Source organism: Myxine glutinosa, chromosome 4, assembly GCF_964187855.1.
Source record: "Myxine glutinosa chromosome 4, kmMyxGlut1.1, whole genome shotgun sequence".
In the NCBI taxonomy this organism is placed as follows: Eukaryota; Metazoa; Chordata; class Myxini; order Myxiniformes; family Myxinidae; genus Myxine; species Myxine glutinosa.
Window position 1 is genome coordinate 8,337,800 of NC_136264.1, and position 23,886 is coordinate 8,361,685.

At 47.5% G+C, this 23,886-nt stretch overlaps 1 protein-coding gene across 2 annotated transcripts in view; it reads left to right on the plus strand.

Moving 5' to 3' along the window:
• Positions 1-23,886, plus strand: part of LOC137412462 (cysteine-rich with EGF-like domain protein 2-A) — an 88,291-nt gene that overhangs the window by 1,250 nt on the left and 63,155 nt on the right. For both annotated transcript variants that reach the window (XM_078775420.1, XM_078775419.1), the window contains exons 2-4: positions 578-660; positions 810-920; positions 10,014-10,105. In XM_078775420.1, the coding sequence (XP_078631546.1) occupies positions 578-660; positions 810-920; positions 10,014-10,105 (286 nt within the window). The remainder of the gene's footprint in view (positions 1-577; positions 661-809; positions 921-10,013; positions 10,106-23,886) is intronic.

Here is a 23,886-nt window from a genome sequence, read left to right on the forward strand (position 1 = left end):
AGAACAGGGACATCGGGAGATTTGTGGAAGGGAGAGGGCTGGGTGGGGTACATGGGATAAACAACATGGACACTACTGGGAATTTCAGGAAAGAAAACGAAATTTGAAGGAGGTGGTTTGGGGTGGATTAATGGGGGTGAAAAGATCAAGGTTTTGGATGGGGCAAGATAAGAGATGGTGGTGAACAGCTGTTTTAAAGACCTGGAGGGGGGAGTGGGATTGAAGAGAGTGAGGGAGTTTGTTCCAGAGGCGGGAGAGAAGAGGAATGAAGGAGTTAAGGTGAGCAGAAAGTCTCGATTTTGGCAATTTCACCATAAGAGGGTTGCAGGCAGATCTTGTGTGACCTGAAGGAATACTTCTGTGGGGGCGGGGTGGTTGAGTGATTGTTGCTCCTGATCCAGGTGAGCTTCAGGGCCCACGTTCCTATATTTTTGGAAGGGCTTGATATTTTACAGTGTTGGTCCTGAAAGTTTTTTGTGTAATTGCATATTCTGTTTTTGAGGGTTGTTATATCATCCTTTGTTGCGGGTTGTGCTATTGGTTGTAGTAAAATGTAATCTTTCTTTGAATCTTCCAGCGAATACAAGACACAGCAAAGAAAAACTTTGGTGGTGGTAACACAGCATGGGAGGAGAAAAGACTTTCCAGATATCACTCCAGGTGCGAGTGCGCCCGCACTTCCTGCTGTTCTGACACAATAAGTGGGCTTGCATGAAGAAGAGGAAACTTTTAACATTGCAGTTTTTTAAATGGTTCCTATTCTCCCCTCTACCTTGTCCTCCCTCAACCCCCTACCGTTTTGTGGGCAGTGAGACTCGTCTTGTAGAGATCATGGAGTCTCTGTGTGAAGGTTCAGACTTTGCCTGCACCAACATGCTCGAACGAAGTGAGGAACTTTTGGAAAAGTGGTGGTTTAAGAAGTGAGTGAACTATTTAAAAGCCACTACTTTATATGTTCACGTCTCACCGTGGCAGTACACCCGTTACACAAGTAAGGACACGCTTTCCTGTCCGTGTGTTACGTGTTTATACAAACTCGGGTGGTGATTCTTGTGACGGTTGGTGCTGCTCGGACCGTGGGGGACAAGTGGTGCGGCTCTTCTCTTTTCTTTTTGTCCCCCGTCGCACCGCGGAGCGAAAGGCGGACTATGGTTTTCCCTTCTGTCCGTGTGTCCGTACGTGCATGCGTAAGTGAAGGACCGAATTATAATTTGGTGTGTGGGTGCAACCCACGTCAAAATCCAAGATGGCTGCCGCCATGTATGTCTGACGCCATGTATGTCTGAACCTTGTGAGTGGAATATCTTGAAAAATAAGCGAAGTACCAACTTCTAATCTGGTGTGTGGGTGTATCTGCACATAAGGAAGAACGCTATTGAAAATTGAGTTGCCACGTCAAAATCCAAGATGGCCGCCTTGCATCTTCCACTTTGTCAACTCATCACTTCACCGACGGGGGACCTTGGCGTAACGCTTGTTCTTTTTTTGTATACAAAGTCTCGTCTCGTTGAAGAGCATGCTAACAGTGCGGCAGGCCAATGACCAATGAGGGAGAGAGAACAGTAACTTGCAAGTAAGTGTTGGGTTAGATTTGCGTAATTGGAGTATAAATAGTTTGCGGGTTGGGATGGAAGATAACGTGATATGGTGGTGCACTGCCAATTTGAAGATCTGGAGTGATTCAACTCCTTCCGGAAAACACTTCCACAAATTGGAGAAAAGAGTCGGTGGTGAACCAGTGTTTTTTGGAGGTTTACCGGGAGGGGGGTACTGGAAGAGCACTGTGTCCTGGAGGATTTGAGAACCGAGAGAGCAGAGGGAGCAAGACCGGAGGAGCGGTGGTAACGGAGAATCCACCATCCTTTTTTTTTCTTCTTTTTTTTGTATACAAGATCGAGGCTCGTGAAAGAGCGAACATTAATCACACAGAAAGACAAACTGACACATAAAACAAATAACATCGGGAGCAGTAGACAAGATGGGGAGAGAGGGGGAAGGACACAAACATAACATTTGAGAGCAGGGACCGAGAGACATGGAGACATCGAGAGATCTGTGGGAGGGAGAGGGCTTTGAGGGGGAGGCATGCGAAGGGGGGGTGGGAGAGGTATAAAACATATGGACACTGCCAGGACGTCCAGGAAAAAAGTTGGAATTTCAAACAAGGTGGATCTGGGGTGAATTAGTGGGGGTAGAAAAGATCAAGGTTTTGGATGGGGGAAGATAAGAGATGGTGGTGAACAGCTGTTTTAAAGACCTGGAGGGAGGAGTGGGATTGAAGGGAGTGAGGGAGTTTGTTCCAGAGGCGGGAGAAAAGAGGAATGAAAGAGTGAAGGTGACCAGAGAGCCAAGATTTCGGCAGTTTAACCATCAGAGGGTTGCTGGCAGATCTTGTGCGACCTGTAGGAATATTTGGGGGACAGAGCACAGAGATAGCTGGGGGTGCAAGGCCGGAGAGGAGTCGGTAGAAGACAGAAAGACCACCTACCTGCCTGCGGTGAGTGAGTGAAAGGCCCTCAGAGATAGCTTCATCGCGGGAGATTCCAATGATTCTGAAAGCTTTGGTTTCAACAGCGTGAAGTCGAGCTAGGTGTGAGGCAGGAGCACCAGCCCATAGGGGAGAACAGTATTCCATTGAGCTGCGGATGAAAGCCTTTTATGTGGTGAGGAGCTCAGGTGTGCCTAGGAAGGACTTCGCACGACGGAGGATGCCCAGTCGGCGACTGGCTTTGGAGGCCAGCTTGGAAATGTGGTTTTCCCAAGAAAGATCATGGCAGATAGTGAGACCCAAAAGCTTGAGCGACAGAACTTCTTGGAGAGGATTGTTGAGAAAGTAGATGGGAGGGTTGTCCAGTCGATCTTTTCGGAGAGACATAGTAAGAGTGTGAGATTTGTCAGGATTGAAAGACATGTTCCACTTGTTTGACCAGTCTGTGATTTTGTCCAGGTCTTCAGAGAGTGATATGAGGTCTTTCTGTGATATGACAGCACCAGGCTTGTGCTTCTCCCTCTTTATGGGAGATGGCAACAATGTTGAGAGATTTGGATCCTGCAGAATCTCGGAGAGATTGATATGATGGTAGAGGTGCCAGAATATCCGAGAGTATTCGATTAAGCAGACTACTCCACACCAACAGCAGTACTCCATTGAGCTATGCACAAAAGTTTTTTTTATTCGCCGTGAATAGTTCACATGGGATGACAGAGGACGCTGAGTCTTTGGCTGGCTTTGTCGGGTAGTTTTGCTGTTTGGTCAGCCCCATAGAGGCCTTGTCCGATGGTGAGGCTGAGAAGTTCACGATGAGCACCATCTTCCGCTGGTTGACCGTGGAAATGGATAGGTGGGTTTGTTTGTGTTTGGCGATCCTTCCGGGGCGATAGGGTGGACTGAGATTTGACAGGTGGGACTGAGATCTCCTTTAATGGAGATTAAAGTGTTTTGCCAACGTCAATGAGGGTCACCACGTGAATGTGGTTTAAAAAGTTGGGGTTATTAAGCTTACATGGAACAGAAACTCTGCCGTAAACTCTGCCATGGATTGCAAGGCATTATGGATTGCAAGGTGCAAGGGTTCCCTAAAGGAACCTTTTAAGAGACTGATATTCTGCTAACACGAGGCAACGTCTTTGCTGCAGTCTTGTACTGAGCCACGTGATTCCTCAACAGACTTGCAAATGGCCAAAGAGCAAGCTGCTGCTTTGCTCAAGGCCACAGGAACAATCAATAGTGTGGACATTAAAGGGCCAGATGATTTTGGGGAAGGATGTCATACTGCTTCATCTGCGCCTTACGATTATGACTCAGCCTGTCGACCTGCAGCGAGAGCACCTGTGCCAATCCCATTCATTAAAATTGCAGATATGTCTTTGCGAATAAAATTAGCAACTCAGAAATAGAAAGTTGCATTTCAAAAGGGAAACGACAGCCTGTGATATGGAGCTGTTGTAGTGAATTCAAAGCGGTCACTGAAGCAAATATAGATGTCAACTTTCACCTCAAACAGGCATTTCAATAACCCATCTAAGAGCTGAGAAATGCCAACGAGGCATATTGATGACTGGTGTCCTCATGAACACGACTCGCCTCTAAACCGGCGAGCCTGCATTTGAATGTAGGCTCAGCTGCAAACTGTCGTCCTGGTGTATCGCAGGCAGGACGAGTGTGCCGTCCCTCAGATGGATGTTAAACTTGGTGTCCCGTCTGCCATCATCAGTTACCGGCAAAACCGCCGGCAAAAACAACGCCGTGGCTGACTGTCTTTCTCGGGCCAGCGCGAACGCGGTCCACCTCGGCGTGGACTTCGCGCTTATGGCGGCGGACCAAACCACCGACACCACGGTGCAAGCCCTCCGGGCGGCGGACACGGGCCTCCGCCTGGCCGACATCCCCTTCGCGGACACTGTCCTGCTCTGCGACGTCTCCCAAGGCCAGCCTCGCCCCATCGTGCCCGTTACCTGGCAACGCCGCATCTTCGCCTCCCTCCACGGCCTTTCCCACCCGGGCCGGAAAGCTTCCCAGAAGCTGGTGTCGGCGCGATTCGTCTGGCACGGCCTTCGACGGGACGTCCGCGATTGGACCAGCACCTGCACAGCCTGCCAACAGGCCAAGGTCCACCGACACACCCAGGCCCCGCTGGCACCTTTCACCGTGCCCGAACAACGTTTCGACCACGTCAACGTGGATCTGGTGGGCCCCCTCCCCCCATCACGGGGGTTCACACACCTGCTCACCATGGTGGACAGGACCACCAGGTGGCCGGAGGCCGTTCCCCTCGTCTCCACCACCACCGCCGACGTGGCGCAGGCTTTCATCGCCACCTGCGTCGCCCGCTTCGGCACACCGGCGGACATCTCGTCAGACCGCGGACCGCAGTTCACCTCCGAGCTGTGGGGCGCGGTCGCCCGCAACCTGGGGGTCAAGCTCCACCGCACTACGGCCTACCACCCCCAAGCCAACGGGTTGTGCGAGCGATTCCACCGCTCCATGAAGGCCGCGCTCATGGCCGGCCTTCAAGACGGCGGTTGGGCCGACCGGCTGCCGTGGGTTATTTTGGGCCTCCGCACGGCCCCCAAGGAGGACCTCCGGGCGTCCACCGCCGAGCTTGTCTACGGCCAGGCGCTACGCGTCCCGGGCGAATTCGTGCCCGACGCTACCAGTCCCTGGTCCGCAGCTCACCAGCGCTCGGACCTCCAGGAGGCCGCCCGACGGTTTGCCCCCGTGCCAACATCCCACCACGGTGACCCCCAGTCCTACGTCCCCCCAGCGCTTCGCACAGCGGAGTACGTTTTTGTGCGTCATGACGCACATCGGGGGCCACTCTGGCCGCCGTACGACGGGCCCTTCCGGGTCCTGCGACGGGACGACAAGTCGTTCGTCATCGACATCGGCGGCAGGTCGGACCGGATTGCGGTGGACCGCCTCAAGCCGGCGCACGTGGACATCGACCAACCGCCACGGTTGGCCCTTCCGCCGCGGTGAGGCCGCCCCCCGTCCACGGTGCCCCCCACTCGACCGCCCACCACCACACCGGACCCCCCCCCCCCCACGACCCGCCAGAGGTCGCTTCGGCCGGGTCATCAGGACCCCCCTCAAGTTGACCCTGCCGGTGCAAGTCGATTCTGGGGGGACGTGTGTAGCGGCTACCGCTGGGTTTACACAATCGCCTTGCACCTACCAAGGCCGTAGACAAGGACGCGGAGCGATCACCATGCCGGGCTCGTACAGGACGCCCGGGCAGGCCCGCGCTCAACTTGCCAGGCCTCGGCCGGGATGCCCGGGCATGCCCGGGCACGTCCGCTCTCGACTTGCCGGGACGCCCGGGCTGCCCGCCCTCGACTTGCCAGGCCGCGGCCAGGACGCCCGGCCACGCCCCCTCTCGCCTTTCCCGGGCAAACGCTCAGGGATAATGTGTATGTATATTGCTGCCCGATAAACGGGCTTTTCAGAGTACCCGAGTTGTTTTGTTTCAATAAAGAAACTCTGACGAATTCCAGCTTTTTGTCGCGTCCATTCTTCTGATTGACGTGGGAGCCCGGCTCCTACAGATATATATATGTTTCAAACAGTTGTGGACGTGTTGTGGTAACTTGGTGGATGGGTTCGGCAGATGAGAAGAACAAACAGATTCGATTTCTGTTCAGGTTCGGATCCAGATCTGGCCTATTAACAACAACAACAACAACAACAGGCATTTTAAGGCCATTTTCCCTGCTAGAGCGTGGGTTAGCCTTGCGGGCCCCATGACGATCTTCTCCATTTTGCCCTACTTTCTGCATCTCCCCTTGTTAACCCCCTTGTCTGCATTTCTTCTTCCACCACCTTTAGCCAAGTCTTTCTCAGTCTTCCACGTCCTCTACTTCCTTCTACATTCATTTCCATCACTCTTCTCAACCAGTCACTTTCATCCTTCCTCAACACATGACCTGTTGTCATGTGTTGACCTGTTGTCATGACACATGACCTTTTCAACACAACACATGACTTTCATCCTCGCTCCCATAAATCATAACACTTCTCACACATGCACCATACACCTTTCCCTTCAGCTTCAATGACACACCCCTCTTCGTCAGCACGCCACTCAGTTCCCGAAACTTCTTCCATGCACATCTCACTCTAGCAACCGTTGCCGAGTCTGATACACCTTCTCCATTCAGCATGTCTCCTAGGTAGCAAAATGTTTTCACACCTTCCAGCTTCACGCTGTCTCCAAGATCCAACTCAACATTTCCTCCATCTGCAGCTCCCTCTGTGCACACCTTACACTTGAATGTAGCTGCCACACTGGTTAATGACCCTCTCAGTGCACTACATTTTTGATGAACCCACTCAGCGCACATTGTGCATTGAATGGAGTTCACTCCGACACCCTTCCTGCACACGGCCACTTCCCAGTTCTTTCCACCTCACCACATGCTTTACCACTTGCCATCACCTTCGTTTTTCCGATATTCACCTTCAGACCTTTTGTCTCCATACATTCCTTCCACTTGTTCATCTTCTCCTTCAGTCCATCCATACTTTCCGCAATCAACACCAGATCATCTGCATACAACAACTCCCACGGCAAACCCTCCTTTACGTTCTGAGCCAGCACCTCCATCACAGCTACAAATAGTAGTGGACTTAGTACCGACCCCTGATGCACTCCCACCTTCACCTCAAACTCACTACTGTTCCCGTCCTTCGTCCTTACAGCTGTGCGCGCTCTCTCGTACATTGCCATCACTACTCTGATCAACCATTCCTCCACTCCTAACTTCCTCAATGCCCATGTCACATTATTATACATCCATTACCAAGTTTAAATTGGATCCCTTCAGCTGTTCTCAAGTGTAGACATGTTACACTTTGATCTTTGACCTCAACCCCAAAATGTAACCAGTTCATCTTTGCAGATCTGGCCTATCAGTGGGATATAAAACGTAAACTGTTCAGCCTGGCGGAGGTATGCTCTCTACCGTGTGCCGTTCTAGTTGCTGGATGTTAAAGATCCCACGATGTCCTTCACGAAGAGTAGGCGAGCTCTCGGTGGCACCATGAACACATTACAAATTCCTGCCCTGACCTCCAGGGAGCATGCATGGCATCTGCGACAGGGCTGTGCTCCCAGCAATGATGCAACCAGCAGCCACCGGCTACATACAAAATAAATAAACAATTGTTACTATTGCCACATTGTACCTGTGACAAAATGTCAAGAGATGTCATGATGGCAATCCTTAAAGGATTGCGGTGTCGTGTTTTGATTTCATTCCTACCTTGTGGTTTTAATTTTTTAAAATTTTTTATTGGATTCCACCTCAACATCCTTTTTTTTTTTTGTTTTTTTTTTTTTCTGATTTGTTGGAAAAAGAGGTCAAGCTGAGAAAAGCAACATTCCATGGTGATGTTTGGATTGAGATGGCATTCTAAATTCATTAAAAATCGAAGGGGCAGAGGGAAGAGATATCGTAATCGGCTGTGTCTGTCATGCTATCTCCTCCTAAACGGTTGGGCAGAAATTCACCAAACTTAGTAATTATGATCACCACATGGCAAGAATGTGCGAGAGCAGTATCATTTTAGCCCCCACCCCTTGGGGCGGGCTCAGAAAGTCAAATCCCCCAAATGCAATTATGGGCATATTTAAAAAATTTTTTAAATGAAACTTTGTATTTGTAATCTACATTGGGGGACGCATGAAATATGTAAAACTATTGGATTTGATCACTGGTTCATGTCCCAGGGGGTGGGGAGTTGGGGTCAAATGGGTCAAAACAGAAAATCACCTCAAAATTTGATGATCAGTCAATCCTCGTGGAAGTTTTGCAATCTTTCGACTTTACTCTAGGTGGGAAGCGTGGGGATTTGCGATGGCACACCATCGACTTTACTCTAGGTGGGAAGCGTGGGGATTTGTGATGGCGCACCATCGACTTCACTCTAGGTGGGAAGCGTGGGGATTTGCGATGGCGCACCATCGACTTCGTTCTAGGTGGGAAGCGTGGGGATTTGCGATGGCGCACCATCGACTTCGCTCTAGGTGGGAAGCGTGGGGATTTGCGATGGCGCACCACCGACTTAGCTCGAGGTGGGAAGCGTGGGGATTTGCAATGGCGCACCATCGACTTCGCTCTAGGTGGGAAGCGTCGGGGTTTGAAATGGCACACCATCAACTTCGCTCTAGATGGGAAGCGTGGGGATTTGCGATGGCGCACCACCGACTTCGCTTTAGGTGGGAAGCGTGGGGATTTGCGATGGCACACCATCCACTTCGCTCTAGGTGGGAAGCATGGGGATTTGCGATGGCGCACCACCAACTTAGCTCGAGGTGGGAAGCGTGGGGATTTGCGATGGCGCACCACCGACTTCGCTCTAGGTGGGAAGCGTGGGGATTTGCGATGGCGCACCACCGACTTCGCTCTAGGTGGGAAGTGTGGGGATTTGCGATGGCACACCACCGACTTCGCTCTAGGTGGGAAACGTGGGGATTTGCGATGGCACACCATCGACTTCACTCTAGGTGGGAAGCGTGGGGATTTGCGATGGCACACCATCGACTTCGCTCTAGGTAGGAAACGTGGGGATTTGTGATGGCGCACCATCGACTTCGCTCTAGGTGGGAAACGTGGGGATTTGCGATGGCACACCATGGACTTCGCTCTAGGTGGGAAGCGTGGGGATTTGCGATGGCGCACCACTGACTTCGCTCTAGGTGGGAAACGTGGGGATTTGCGATGGCGCACCATCGACTTCGCTCTAGGTGGGAAGCGTGGGGATTTGCGATGGTGCACCACTGACTTCGCTCTAGGTGGGAAACGTGGGGATTTGCGATGGCACACCATGGACTTCGCTCTCGGTGGGAAGCGTGGGGATTTGCGATGGCGCACCATCGACTTCGCTCTAGGTGGGAAGCGTGGGGATTTGCGATGGCACACCATGGACTTCGCTCTAGGTGGGAAGCGTGGGGATTTGCGATGGCGCACCATCGACTTCGCTCTAGGTGGGAAGCGTGGGGATTTGCGATGGCGCACCATCGACTTCGCTCTCGGTAAGAAGCGTGGGGATTTGCGATGGCGCACCATCGACTTCGCTCTAGGTGGGAAGCGTGGGGATTTGCGATGGCGCACCATCGACTTCGCTCTCGGTGGGAAGCGTGGGTATTTGCGATGGCGCACCATCGACTTCGTTCTAGGTGGAAGCGTGGGGATTTGCGATGGCGCACCACTGACTTTGCTCTCGTAAATTATTTTGTGTGAATGTTGTTTTTGGACTATTTTTGACACTGCCCCCTTTCATAACAAATTGCTTTCCTACAAAAAAGTGTTTCCTGACATTTGACACACAATATCCTTTTTTTTTTCTTTTCCTAGCAGACACCTGTCCTACAATTTGATTAACACCTCACATGGTTGCCTTCCCCCAAATGGGTCTCCTGTGACGTTTCTAACAGGTGATGCCACCAGTACTTGTGTGCACAGGGGCTATTGGATAAAACCGTTGGGCTAAGTGTAATTTTTTTTCTTTTTAGGCAAAAGCAACACCCTGACCTGCACAAGTGGTTCTGCATTGATGCTACAAAATCGTGCTGTCCCAACGGAACCTTTGGACCAGACTGTGATTGTGAGTACACGATTATATATCGTTTATGATCAGAGAATCCCTCTTCTATTTCTCTGTTCATGATTGTCATTCGGAGGTTTATAGCTTTTATCCAAGCAGTGCTACCAATAATTGTTTAACCATGAAAAATGTAGTTGTGTTTTTATGGGCCATGTACTGTGTATCTAGATAATAATATGTCTGTCTGTCTGATTCCATTCCACTTCCACCCATTGGTTGGACAGTTCACCTGACTCCACCCCACAATTTATTCCATCCTCCAACCACAATGGAATAAAGTCCTCATTTACCACAATTTTGCAAATCGCAGTTTCAATTTCAATTCAAAATACCCGATTTTTGCAAAATGCTATCTTATGAAAATACAATTGAAACAGCGCCCGCAACAGAGACACATTTTCACTCCACCGCACATGAACAGTATCCCACCGCACCTGCTTGGTGGCAGACGATCAGTCTACAAACAAAAGTGGCCATTGTGTAAAGCGGTACCTACGCAATTTGCATTGTCTGTCTTTATAAACCAAGCTGTTCGGGTTACCTGTTAAACCCCACATCGTGCATAATGAGCGTGAAGAGACCTGCAAGTGATTCGCGAAGCACGCCTCGTATCAAGAAGCAGCGCCGGAGTGTAACTTTAGTGGTGAAGTTGGGCATTATTAATGCTTCCTGTCAACGGCAAGCCATGAGGATGTTCTTCGATTGGGCCAGCGAAACAGTCGCGTGGAATTCTCTGCTAAAGCGAGGAGGAAAGCTGCGAAAATGGCGTGACGTTTGGTGTGAAATGGTTCGAGTCCAGAATGTAGAAAGGAAAGAACATGGACTAAAACCAATGAACATTCGTAATGCATATCTATCCACATGAATATGGTGTGTACTTAAAAGCTAAACGGAATGCGGAGACATAACTAGCTTAACCGTGGGTTCACAACCATAATATTTCTATAATCCTTACAAAATCAAAAAAAATCGATCTCCAACTTTAAACCATGAAGTCAACTCTAGATCCATGATTCAGAAATGTATTCTTTATGTGTATGCAACATATAGCTTTTGAGGAAAGAAGATTAATCAGGAAATTTGATGTGCCATGCATATTTATTTATTTATTTTCAATTATCCTCATCTGAACTGAGCGAACCGGGAAATCCACATGGAAGTCGCATCTACTACAGAATCTGCATTCATTCCTACATACGACGCATGTCATTGCCTTCTAAAATGGCCATCCATCGGCCCCAAGTCAGTTTTTGAATGGCGAGGCATGATATAACACAAAGTGAGTTTGTTTGTCATTGGAATGATTCAAGGAGTGGCAGTGGGCAGACGTGTTGGGCTGCCATTGCTTCCCAGTGATGTTTCGTGGGCACTGACAGGTGCTTTCCGGACTGAACGGTGGACAGAGAAACCTATTTCAGGTCGTCCAGAGGCTAAATCCCTCGCACGGATCGTTTTCCAGATCACGCAACGTCCCATTATTTGCAGTCACGTGACTTCCCAATTTCTTCAGTCATGTGAGCCACTATTTTGTCACTCATCCCTGCTGTTAGTGCCGCCCTTTTTCTTTCTACTGTTCCTTTTGTTCTGTTACGTCCTGGTCTGTTCTGTTTTCTAGATCCTCCGCGAAGCTCGACTTTGTATATATACTGAAACGCAAAAGAAACTTACCACCTTTGAAACCTTTAAATATCAACAATAACACTGCGTGTAGTAAATGTGTGAACTTATTTGTGGACAATAGTGTCCTCACTGTCAGACAAAACGGTCACGGATGGTCACTTGAACCTTCAATGGTCACTTCATAGCACAGCTGTTGAACAGCCGTTTTGACTGTCGGTGATTAGCCAAGGGGTATGGGATGATTTTAATGATCTGCACGTGATGTTTTGATATTGGCTTTAAAAAGGCCAGTGCAAAATGGGCAATTCAATCAACATGCCACGATGGTCAAGGGATCAACGGCAGCGTGCCCTGGGCATGCTGCAAGGCGGACTGAGCTACCGTGAGGTGGCACGTCGCCTTGGCTGTTCACACCAGACGATATCGGCCCTGGTGGACAGAGACACCCTCCACAACTCTGCAGATGACAGACCTCGATCAGGGAGGCCAAGAGTCACCACTGCAAGGCAGGACAGGCAGATGGTCTGAAGTCACCTGCGGGATCGATTCCGTCCAGCATCCCGCACTGCGGCAGAAACTCCGGGGCATGCAAACCCACGGATCTCCAATGATACTGCACGAAGACGACTGCATGACTATGGTCTGACTGCCAGAAGACCATACAGAGGCCCCGTGATGATGGCTGCCCATCGCCGCAACCGACAGAGATGGTGCCAGCAGCATCAGCGGTGGACCTTGGCGCAGTGGAACGAGGTCGCTTTCAGCGATGAGTCAAGGTTCTGTGTGGACAGTCCTGATGGGCGTGAGCGTGTCTGGAGAAGAACTGGCGAGCGATATGCCGATTGTTGCGTGCGTCAAGCCAACAGGTGGGGTGGCCCAAGTGTGATGGTGTGGGCCGCCATATCAGGCCGGTACAGGATGCCACTGGTGGTTGTGGATGGGAATCTTAACGCCCAGCGGTATGTGGATAACATCCTGCGACCTCATCTGCTGCCATTCCTGCTAGACCACCCAGAACTGAGAACCTTTCAGCATGACAACGCTCGTCCCCATGCTGCTCGCTTTACCACTGCATTTCTCCAAGGCGAGAACATCAACACCATGCAGTGGCCTGCGCTCTCCCCTGACCTAAATCCCATAGAGCACCTGTGGGATGAGCTTGGGAGACGTGTAGTTGGCAGGGCCAGGACACGGGCAGAGCTGCTTCAGACATTGAGGACTGAGTGGGACAGAATCCAGCAGCAATCCATCCAAAGACTGGTAGGCAGTATACGCCGACAATGCACTGCCTGTATCCAAAACAATGGTGGCCACACACGCTATTGAAAGGGGGCTGACATTGCACCCTGTGCTGTTCTGTACTGTAGAACAAACCTCACGGTAGCTCAGTCCGCCTTGCAGCATGCCCAGGGCACGCTGCCGTTGATCCCTTGACAATCGTGGCATGTTGATTGAAATGCCCATTTTGCACTGGCCTTTTTAAAGCCAATATCAAGACATCACGTGCAGCTCATTAAAATCATCCCGTACTCCTTGGCTAATCACTGACAGTCAAAACGGCTGTTCAGCAGCTGTGCTATGAAGTGACCATTGAAGGTTCAAGTGACCATCCGTGACCGTTTTGTCTGACAGTGAGGACACTATTGTCCACAAATAAGTTCACACATTTACTACACGCAGTGTTATTGTTGATATTTAAAGGTTTCAAAGGTGGTAAGTTTCTTTAGCATTTCAGTATACATACAGGGTGTCTGTAAAGTCACTGTGCAGTAGAAGGTAATTAATTTAATTAATACAATTACAACATCAATACAACATCTTTATAGTAAATGCTGAAAATGACCACCGTTGGAGTTGATACATGCATTAACTCGTTTGATTTTATATCAGTAGGAAAATATGATAATATAATAAATAAATAAAAATAATCCAGTGCACAGTGACTTTACAGACACCGTGTGTGTGTGTGTGTGTGTGTGTGTGTGTGTGTGTGTGTGTGTGTGTGTGTGTGTGTGTGTGTGTGTGTGTGTGTGTGTGTGTGTGTGTGTGTGTGTGTGTGTGTGTATATATGTATATATATATTGTTGTGGATATGAGGATTGTGTTTTTTTTATTGTGTTTTTTATTATTATTGCTTTATTCTGGACCCTCCTTACTCCAGTTATGTATAAAGGTCAAAGGGCGTTCCCGTAGTTAATTCCATAAAGCATACACGTTAGCCAATCATAGATTTTCCCCCCTTGTTGGTAGTTACATTTTTATTATGTGTATTAGGGTAAGGCCTTGTCTTCCATTAAGATGACACTCCATTGCACCAAGTGAAATAAGATAGATTCCCTTCATTCCCCATTCCCACTCCCAAAACTTCCATTGCCAAGCCTCAATTGCCAGCTACATCCCCTCCAAGCCTCCATTGCCAACTGCACTGGGCAGTTTGCCAGGTTTGCTACAGCTGTGGGTTGTTGATTTCGCCCCAAAGCCACCATTAAGCATGTGCTCAGCTCGGGGAAGAAGGGCGTGCCCGCCCATCGTCATCAAGGGCGGAGCCAGAGGGCCGTGCCGACCAATCAGGGCCGAGGCGAGCTGACCGATGGGCGTGTCCTGAAAGCCGGCGGCTTGATCGCCTGAGGCGCTATAAAAGCGCGCGCGCAAGAAGCGAAAGTGTGGTTGGACCAAGCGAGAGACGTGCAGTGGTTGGACCAAGCGAGAGACGTGCAGTGGTTGGACCAAGCGAGAGACGTGCAGTGGTTGGACCAAGCGAGAGACGTGCAGTGGTTGGACCAAGCGAGAGACGTGCAGTGGTTGGACCAAGCGAGAGACGTGCAGTGGTTGGACCAAGCGAGAGACGTGCAGTGGTTGGACCAAGCGAGAGACGTGCAGTGGTTGGACCAAGCGAGAGACGTGCAGTGGTTGGACCAAGCGAGAGACGTGCAGTGGTTGGACCAAGCGAGAGACGTGCAGTGGTTGGACCAAGCGAGAGACGTGCAGTGGTTGGACCAAGCGAGAGACGTGCAGTGGTTGGACCAAGCGAGAGACGTGCAGTGGTTGGACCAAGCGAGAGACGTGCAGTGGTTGGACCAAGCGAGAGACGTGCAGTGGTTGGACCAAGCGAGAGACGTGCAGTGGTTGGACCAAGCGAGAGACGTGCAGTGGTTGGACCAAGCGAGAGACGTGCAGTGGTTGGACCAAGCGAGAGACGTGCAGTGGTTGGACCAAGCGAGAGACGTGCAAGGTGTGGTTGGACCAAGCGAGAGACGTGCAAGGTGTGGTTGGACCAAGCAAGAGACGTGGTTGGACTGAGTACGAGACGTGGTTGGACTGAGTACGAGACGTGGTTGGACTGAGTACGAGACGAGTCCTGGAGAAAGCACGCGACGTACACACAGCAGCAGCAGCAGCCACAGCAGCAACACAGCAGCTTCAGCCACAGCAGCTTGGGGGGCCTTGACGGCAGTTTATGAGCGGGGCCGCGAAGGAACGGCGGCTGCCAAACGCGCCGATCGTGCTGCAGTATCCGTGGACCTTCCTCTCCCTCCAGCCATCCACCTCCTGCCTTTTCATCCTTTTGTGTACGTGAGTTTGTTCTGTGTGTCTTGTCCCTGGGTATTAATTAAGCTTGTATAAGTTAATAATTGCACTGTGTCTCTGATTCTTCTGTATATTATTTTATTATCCTTCCTTCTCCTTGGTTACTTTGAGCATGTAAATAGTAGGAATAAATTTAGTAGTATTTCCAACCTTTTTGGTTTCTTCTTCTTCTTCTTATTCACATCCTTCGCTTTAGTCTTTTCCCCATTGAATATCTGTGGCGCGATCCGGCCAACGTTCGGGAATCGGGTTAGTCGAGGTAACTGTTCGGCCGCAGTGCCATCCGCTCGGCAAACCAACATCCTTATCCGCGGTCCGTAACTATATATATATATATATATATATATATATATATATATATATATATATATATATATATATATATATATATATATATATATATAAATAATCGGGAGATTAAATCAGACGTGGACGTAGCTTCAGGACTTCAATCTTTAATTTGACAAGCTTTCGACCAACAAAGGTCTTCTTCTGAGTCATCCCCAAGTTCAGCGGAGAATGCAAATGAGACGCCCTGCTCGTACTGTGGAGTTTCTACTATTTCTCACAGATATATATATATATACTAGCTGAGGTACCTGGCTTCGCCCGGGTTGAATAAGAATAATACAAATATATGATGAAAAGAACATGTATATTTTAGAGCAATATCACAGTACATTTCCTACATGACGTTTTGTCAATTTTCAATTTCTCAAAACCTCTTGGTATACAACATTTCTGGTTTTCTTACTTGGTGCCAAGACATAAAGATTGCTTGGTTTTCCAACCCTCGAGCAGCCCACGTACAGCTGGCCATGGGAAGTACCCGGCATTGCCGGGTGGGGGAAGGGAAGGGAGGGGAGGAGGAAGGGGAGGGGAATGGGGGGGGAGGGGAGGAGAGGGTGGGGGGGGAGGGGAGAAGAGGAGGAGGAGGGAGGAGGAGGAGGAGGAGAGGTGAGGGGGGGAGGGGGAGGGGGAGGGGAGGGGGGAGTAAAGGGGAAGGGAGGGGGGGGAAGGGAGGGGGGTGAGGAGAGGGGGGGAAGGGAAGGGGGTGAGGAGAGGAGGGGGAGGGGAGTGGGAGGGGGAAGGGGGAGGGCAGGGGGAGTTGAGTGGGAGGGGGAGGGGGGGAATGGCTAGCTTGGCAAGCGATAGCAGGATTTTTACTTTTATTTTTACCTCAATGAGGGCTATATATATAGTTCGTGCTTGGAGCCTTCAGGTTCAACATAGTTTTTTTATGAAAAATAATGCAGATGTATAACAATCCACCAATGCAAGTTTGGAAATGAATGCAGATCCTTTACTTTGCGATACAAACGCAATTCCCGCCATTTCCACTCACGATCGAGGCCTCCACAGTGACCGCGCCTCTTCTTCCTCCTACAACTTCGTCTCACTTCTTTCACTCAAAATGCACGAAATTCTGCCGCATGAAATTATGTAGAGGCCTCGTCGGGGGGGATATGGGATATAAGGTAGATAAGGAAGGTGTTGTAACAGAAGAATCAAAATAAAAGTGGAAGAACATAAGGAAATGGGAGCTATTCTGGACCCACAGCCAAACCCGACAAACCATTGCAATACACCCCGAACGTCTAGCGCCGCCACAAACTACACCATGGAATTGCAGCTGGCGCGGTTTTTTTAAACCATTGATATTAAAATAAAACGTAGCCTAAAACCACCGGGATTTTATGCTGATTCCGAATCTGTGTCTAAAACTTTTCTCCGATGTGTAGTTCTTGAGTTATAAGCGGACATCCAGACAGACAGACACACACATACACACACACACACACACAGACACTCCTCCTTTATATATTTATTTATTTTTATATATATATATATGTGTGTGTGTGTGTGTGTGTGTGTGTGTGTGTGTGTGTGTGTGTGTGTGTGTGTGTGTGTGTGTGTGTGTGTGTGTGTGTGTGTGTGTGTGTGTGTGTGTGTATATATATATGTGTATATATATATGTGTGTGTATATATATATATATATATATATATGTATATATATATATATATGTATATATATATATATGTATATATATATATATGTATATATATATATATGTATATATATATATATGTATATATATATATGTGTATATATATATATGTGTATATATGTATATATGTATATATATATATAGATATATATACTAACCGAAAGCACCTGGCGTTGCCTGGGTTATTTTTGAATAAATTTACTACTATAATTCAGCTTTTACTCGCGGCTGTAGAAGATTGACTACTATAATTCAGCTCAGCTTTTAATTGTGAAATGGGCCCAGCCCGACCGAGGTGGCCTCGACCGGCCTCGCCACCTCGCCTATAACCTCCACGGGGCCCGTCCCGACATTTTTAGTTCTTTTTGAATGAATTTGCTACTATAATTCAGCTTTTACTCGCGGCCGTAGAAGATTGACGACTATAATTCAGCTCACCTTTTAATTGCGAAATGGGCCCAGCCCGGCCGAGGTGGGTGGGCCTCGACCTCCTTGCCACCGAGCCTAAAACCTTCCCGGGGCCTTTCTGGACATTTTTTGTATTGGCGGCTTCTTCCTATCTTTCACCGCTCAAGAGATTAGCTTGCGCAGACAAGCAAACAAACAAAAACTTTATTTTATATCTATAATAAAAAATAAAAATAAATATATATAAAATTATATATATATATATACTATACTATATATATATATATATATATACTATACTATATATATATATATATATATATATATATATATATATATATATATATATATATATATATATATACATACATACATACAGTGATCCCTCGTTTATCGCGGGGGTTACGTTCCAGAACCCCCCGCGATAGACGAAAATCCGTGAAGTAGCGACCATATTTTTATTTTATTAGTTATATATATTTTAAAGCTTTATGACCCTCCCCACACTCTTATTAACCTTTCTCACACTCTTATTAACCTTTCCCATACTTTTATAAACACTTCCTATACTCTTAAACACTTTTTACACTCTTAAACATACGTAATTTTAACAACATATAAAATTCTAATGGGTACTCAGCATTGAAGATACTACAACTTGCGTGATGAAGATGATTATGAATTAGCTGTGCAGTACTGATGACGATGAAGGTGATGACGATGATGAATGTACTGCACAGCCAGAAAGAGCATTACAGCTCTTCTGAAGGCGCCACTGCATCAGGCGCTTCGTCAGGTGGTGTAGTATCTTCGCCCTCGTTTGCAACTTGTTTCCGCTAAAGGCGTAGGCGTAACTTGTCTCTTCTTGAGAGTGAGGAACATGGTTATGGGGAGTTGCTGGTGCTGCTTCTCATTCTGTGCAAGAAGGTTTTTATAAACCGTCATGCCCCCCTCGATGGTATTTGCAAACTGCAACGAACGAAGCATGTGGGGGTCCCATTCTTGAGCCACTCGCTGAAGGTCTTTGGCCATTCTGACCATGGTTGCGAGCCGTTCGAGTGTTAGGCCAACCTCCTCTTCTTCTTGAGACCCTGGTTCCTCTTGTTCCTCTTCCTCGCTTGCTGACTTCGTCATCTCCGTGAGGTCTTCATCCATCAACGGTTGTGAGTGGGCATCAATCAGCTCATTAACATCCTCGTGAGTCATGTTGTTGAAGCCATCTCCGCCAAGAAGTTTTGCCAGCTTCACAGCCTTATCAACTGCGGAATGATAAACCTCTTCAGGAGAGAACCCGTTATAGTCATGGATGACTTCTGGCCACAATTTCTTCCAGCTGGCATTTAAAGTTGCACTCTTCATCTGCTTTATGGCCTTCTGAATATTTAGGAGACACGATGCAATGGTGTATTCACGCCAGTACGCCTTCAGCGAGAAGTCTTCGTCAGAGTCCATAGCATCAACGAGGTTTTGCAGGGCGCTTCGCGTATAAAGCGCCTTAAAAGCGCGAATAACGCCTTGATCCATCGGCTGAATCAGCGATGTGGTGTTCGGCGGCAAGAACTCTATCTGCACACCATCATACGATAGATCAACTGCGTGGCCTCCAGCATTGTCCATGATCAGAAACACTTTGAATTTGAGGCCTTTCTCTGCCAGATAAAGCTTCACCTCAGGTATAAAGCACTGATGCAACCAATGAGATGTAAGAATGTTAGTCATCCAGGCCTTAGTGTTGTGCATCCAGTAAACTGGCAACACATTCTTATTTCTGTTTTTGAGAGCCCTTGGGTTTTTTGACTTATAAATAAGACCTGGCTTAATCATAAAACCCGCAGCATTCCCACACATAATTACCGTTACACGATCTTTTTGGGCCTTGAATCCAGGGGCTTTGGCTTCGTCCTTCATAATAAAAGTGCGAGACGGCATCCTTTTCCAGAATGGGCCCGTTTCATCCATGTTGAAGACTTGTTCGGGCCTATAGCCCCCTTCCTCGATGAGCGTTTTAAATGTGTTATTCACATATTCTTCAGCTCCAGCTTTATCCGCAGAGGCAGCTTCCCCATGCAGAGGAATGCTCCTAAGTCCAAAGCGCTTCTGAAACTTATCAAACCAGCCCTTGCTGGCACTGAATGTGGTTTGTTTGGTGGGAGAAGCACTCGATGGTCCTGCTTCTGCATTGTCGTCCTCGTCCTCCCCGTCGCCGTCGTGATCGTCACCGCTTTCAGCAAAACTATCGTGAAGTTTCTTGGCCTTTGTGCGGATGGTGTTGGTATCCAGCGAGATATCCTTCCTCCTGCAGTCGCTGATCCACAGGGCCAATGCAGACTCCATCCTTACAATGGCCTTATTGCGGGACGTTGCCACCCTCTTCGCAGTCTTGTTAAAAGACACTGCTGCTGTCGTCCTGATATTCTTTTCGTCCTTCTTAATGTACCGGACCGAAGATTCATTGATGCCGTAATGGCAGCCTACAGCCGCGAAGCTTCTCCCTTGCTTTAACATGTCGAGAAGTTGCACTTTTTCAACGATGGTTAGCATCTTCCTCTGCCGCTTAGGTTCAGTGCCAGATACCTTAGAAGGTGCAGAACGTTTGGGCGGCATTGTAGCGGTTGAAATAAATTTAAAACTTTTACAGATAAATCACACAAACACAACACCGCAGAGTAACACTACGAGTAGCAATCGCACGTCGATGTGAAATGGACAAGGCGAGATGCTGAATGCATGCTATGCGCGGGAGATACAGAGAATGATGCTATGGTCGCTGAGCCAATCAGAGCCCAGGATACAGAACACCATGCTCTGGGTGGTCGCCTCTAATCCATCAGCCAGTAGCGTGCCGTGTACGATCTCACGTGGGTAACTAGCGCAGGTGGAAGCTGCCGCAGCTGCGTTTTCCATACGCACGACTCTTTGTCTCTTTGTCTACTCTTCTACTGTACACTATGTACAGTATTTTATTTATTGTAATATGTTTTAATTACTGTATTTTTCTTATTTTTTTACGTTTTTTAATTTTTTAGGCTAGAAAATGCTTATTTTACCACAAAAATATTTAAAATAATAGTATATAAAAATACATTTATACCGCAAAATCCCGCGATATAGCGAAAAATCCGCGATATAAAATTAGATATGTAAGAGTTAAAAATCCACGATACAGTGAGGCCGCGAAAGGTGAACCGCGATATAGCGAGGGACGACTGTATATATATATATATATATATATATATATATATATATATATATATATATATATATATATATATATATATATATATATATACAGTGAAACCTTGACTTACGAGTTTAATTCGTTCTGTGACCGAGCTCGTAACTCAATTTGCTCGTTTCTCAAATTAAATTTCCCCATTAAAATGCATTGAAATGCTATTAATCCGTTCCAGCCCGCCAAAAACCACACCCGCCAAAAACCACATATATATTTTTAAATATACAGTACATATAAAAATATCTCGCGCTTTATATTTCACCTGTATGCAGCATACAAGTTGGCAGGATGGCCTGGACTGGAGGTACGCACACTTGACTCTAAACTGTCCAGCCTGGGTTTGAATCCCGACCCAGCTATATAGTGTAGGCTGCTATGTCTTAAAAATGGCTGTCGTGTTTTTTTTTTGTTAAAAGCAAAATTCCACTTGATTCCTCGTCTTTGGGGTGTCACATGTTCGAAAAAATAGGTTGTTAATTTTTTTAAACGGATTAAGGGTGTCAAATCCAAGATGGCCGCCAAAATATATAAATTCCATTAAAACTGGTATTCTGAACACAGTATGAGGTCCAAATTAATGATAATACCCATAATTTCAATACCAAGGAGTTCAAAAACAATTAATTTCAATATGGCAGTCAAATTCAAATTCAATTTCAATATGGCAGAAGGAAGCGGCATTGACCAGGCTTGGGTCGAAGCTGGACTATATTCTCCAACAACCGTAACGCAAATCCTAAATGGAAAACATCTCTACAGGTCCCTAGAAGCACATACTGTAACATTGCTTGCTCTATACCATCTCTACTTTGACAGGTTCCTAACAAAAGCACCAGAAGAGAAAGTGTTCCTAAGTGAAGCGTCCATTGATTTGGAAAAAGCATATCAGAAAGATATCAGCATGAACACAGGCAACCGTCAAAACCTCAGAGATGCCATCAGAGAAACCATGACCATGTTCGAATCTAGAGATATCCTCACAAAGTTGGGACAGTTTGAAAGCAATCCAGCACCAATTCAACACTACATCCGTAACTACTTGAGGCAGTTTGAAACTATCCTTCAGTATATTAGAGCTACCAGACAACGGGACCTGCTCCTGCATATGGAAAGCACTGAAGCTCTTATCAAGTACTTCTTTGCTCACGACCACCTGAACTACGCACGTTTGCTCCCTTTGTACCTGTCAACAATGCAGCAAACAGAACAAGTTTTTCCAGATGTCTGGGCAGAACTCCTGAAAGGAAATTTCTGTGTGACGAAGGGGATTGCTGCATTCACTTCAATAGGTCCAGATCACGGAATTGAGCAGGAGCACCGCAAACTCAAGGTCATTGGAGGCATTACTGGAATAACCCAAATTGAGAGAGCTCTAGACCGTTTCTGCCTGATTGCACCTGACTTGTCTAATCTAGTAGAGGAGTTTCAAAGAGAATATGGCATGGAAGGTGCTGATACCAGAGACCAACACCACGAGATCACAGGGGGAAAGTCCACCCGAGTAATGAGAAATTCCGCTAGATTGACAGAGGTATTTGTTGTTCATGGAGACACATTCGTAACCGATGAGAGTGACCTGTGTAACCTTCTTACCAAGAAAGTAATTGATGAAAAGGTAACAAAGGACATAGTAGACCGCGATGCCATCGGACAACAGTTGTTCCAGACATTTGTCAAAGAATGCCTTACAGAAGGAAAACTTTCAGTGTGGGATCCAATGAAGAGAAAGAACATAGGCACTTTCAAAAGTGCCAACACAGTGAAGAAAGTGAAAGCAGGTGACAAACTCATTAAAGTCAAAGAAGAACGAGGACTCCTACAGAGGTTTATAGTAGCATCAAGAAGCCATCCAGACCTTGATTTAAAGGACTGTATTGGGAAGTATGAATTTGGAATTGTTCCACGTGCCCTTTTCGCTTCGGATGGGTCACTTCTCCTAGCATATGACAAGGCTAAGGTCCTTCATCATCTTGAAGCGCTAGTTACCAAGGAGCAACCTAGCCCAACAGAAGCCACAAGCAATCCAGCTAATGCCATACCGAGTGTTTCTGGCGACCAAGTATTGAGTGAAAACTCCCAAACTGAAGTACCACCCCAAGCCGAGGCACCTGAAGTACAAGAAGCGCAGCCTGAGCAAGAAGCTTCAACTGACATGTCTGACATGTCTGAGAAATTTAAAGTTGTAGTCATAGATGGCATGGCCCTCGTTAACTCCATCTCCAAGACAGACAAAATGAAAACATGCAGTGATTTTGCCATGTCATTTCTTGAAAAGCTTATCAGGATTGCAGCTAACTACGACGAAGTAAGACTGGTATTTGACAGATACGTCGAAAGTTCTCTGAAAGAGCAAATTAGAAAAAAGAGAACAAAGGGAAACTCGACCTACTGTCACATCCAAGATAGTACACTGATCCAGAATATTTCCTTAAAGGACTTCCTTTCAAGTGTCAAAACCAAGGCAGAACTTGTAGAGTATTTAGCTGCAAAGACTCTGGATCACAGCAACAGCTCTGCCAACAAATTGAAGAAGTTCATGGTAACCTTCGGCACTGAGACAAAAGGCAATGTAAGTGTGCCTGATGAATTGGTAAAACACGGTCATGAAGAAGCGGATACGTTACTCTTGCTCCATGCCCTAACAGTTAACGGGGATGTAGAACTTGTAATAGACTCTCCAGATACCGATGTCTTCTTGCTGATGATCCACATGTATCCACAGCTACCTGCTGAGACATATTTCCTTACCGGAAAAGGAAAACTGAATAGGAAAATGGCAGTCAAACCTATCTTTGAAAAGTTAGGAGTTAACCGCGCCTCAGCTATTCTCGGGTTTCATTCTTTCACAGGATCAGATATGTGTGGCAGGTTCGCTGGCAGGACAAAGGACTGGTGTATGAAGGTGTTCATGTCCTGCGA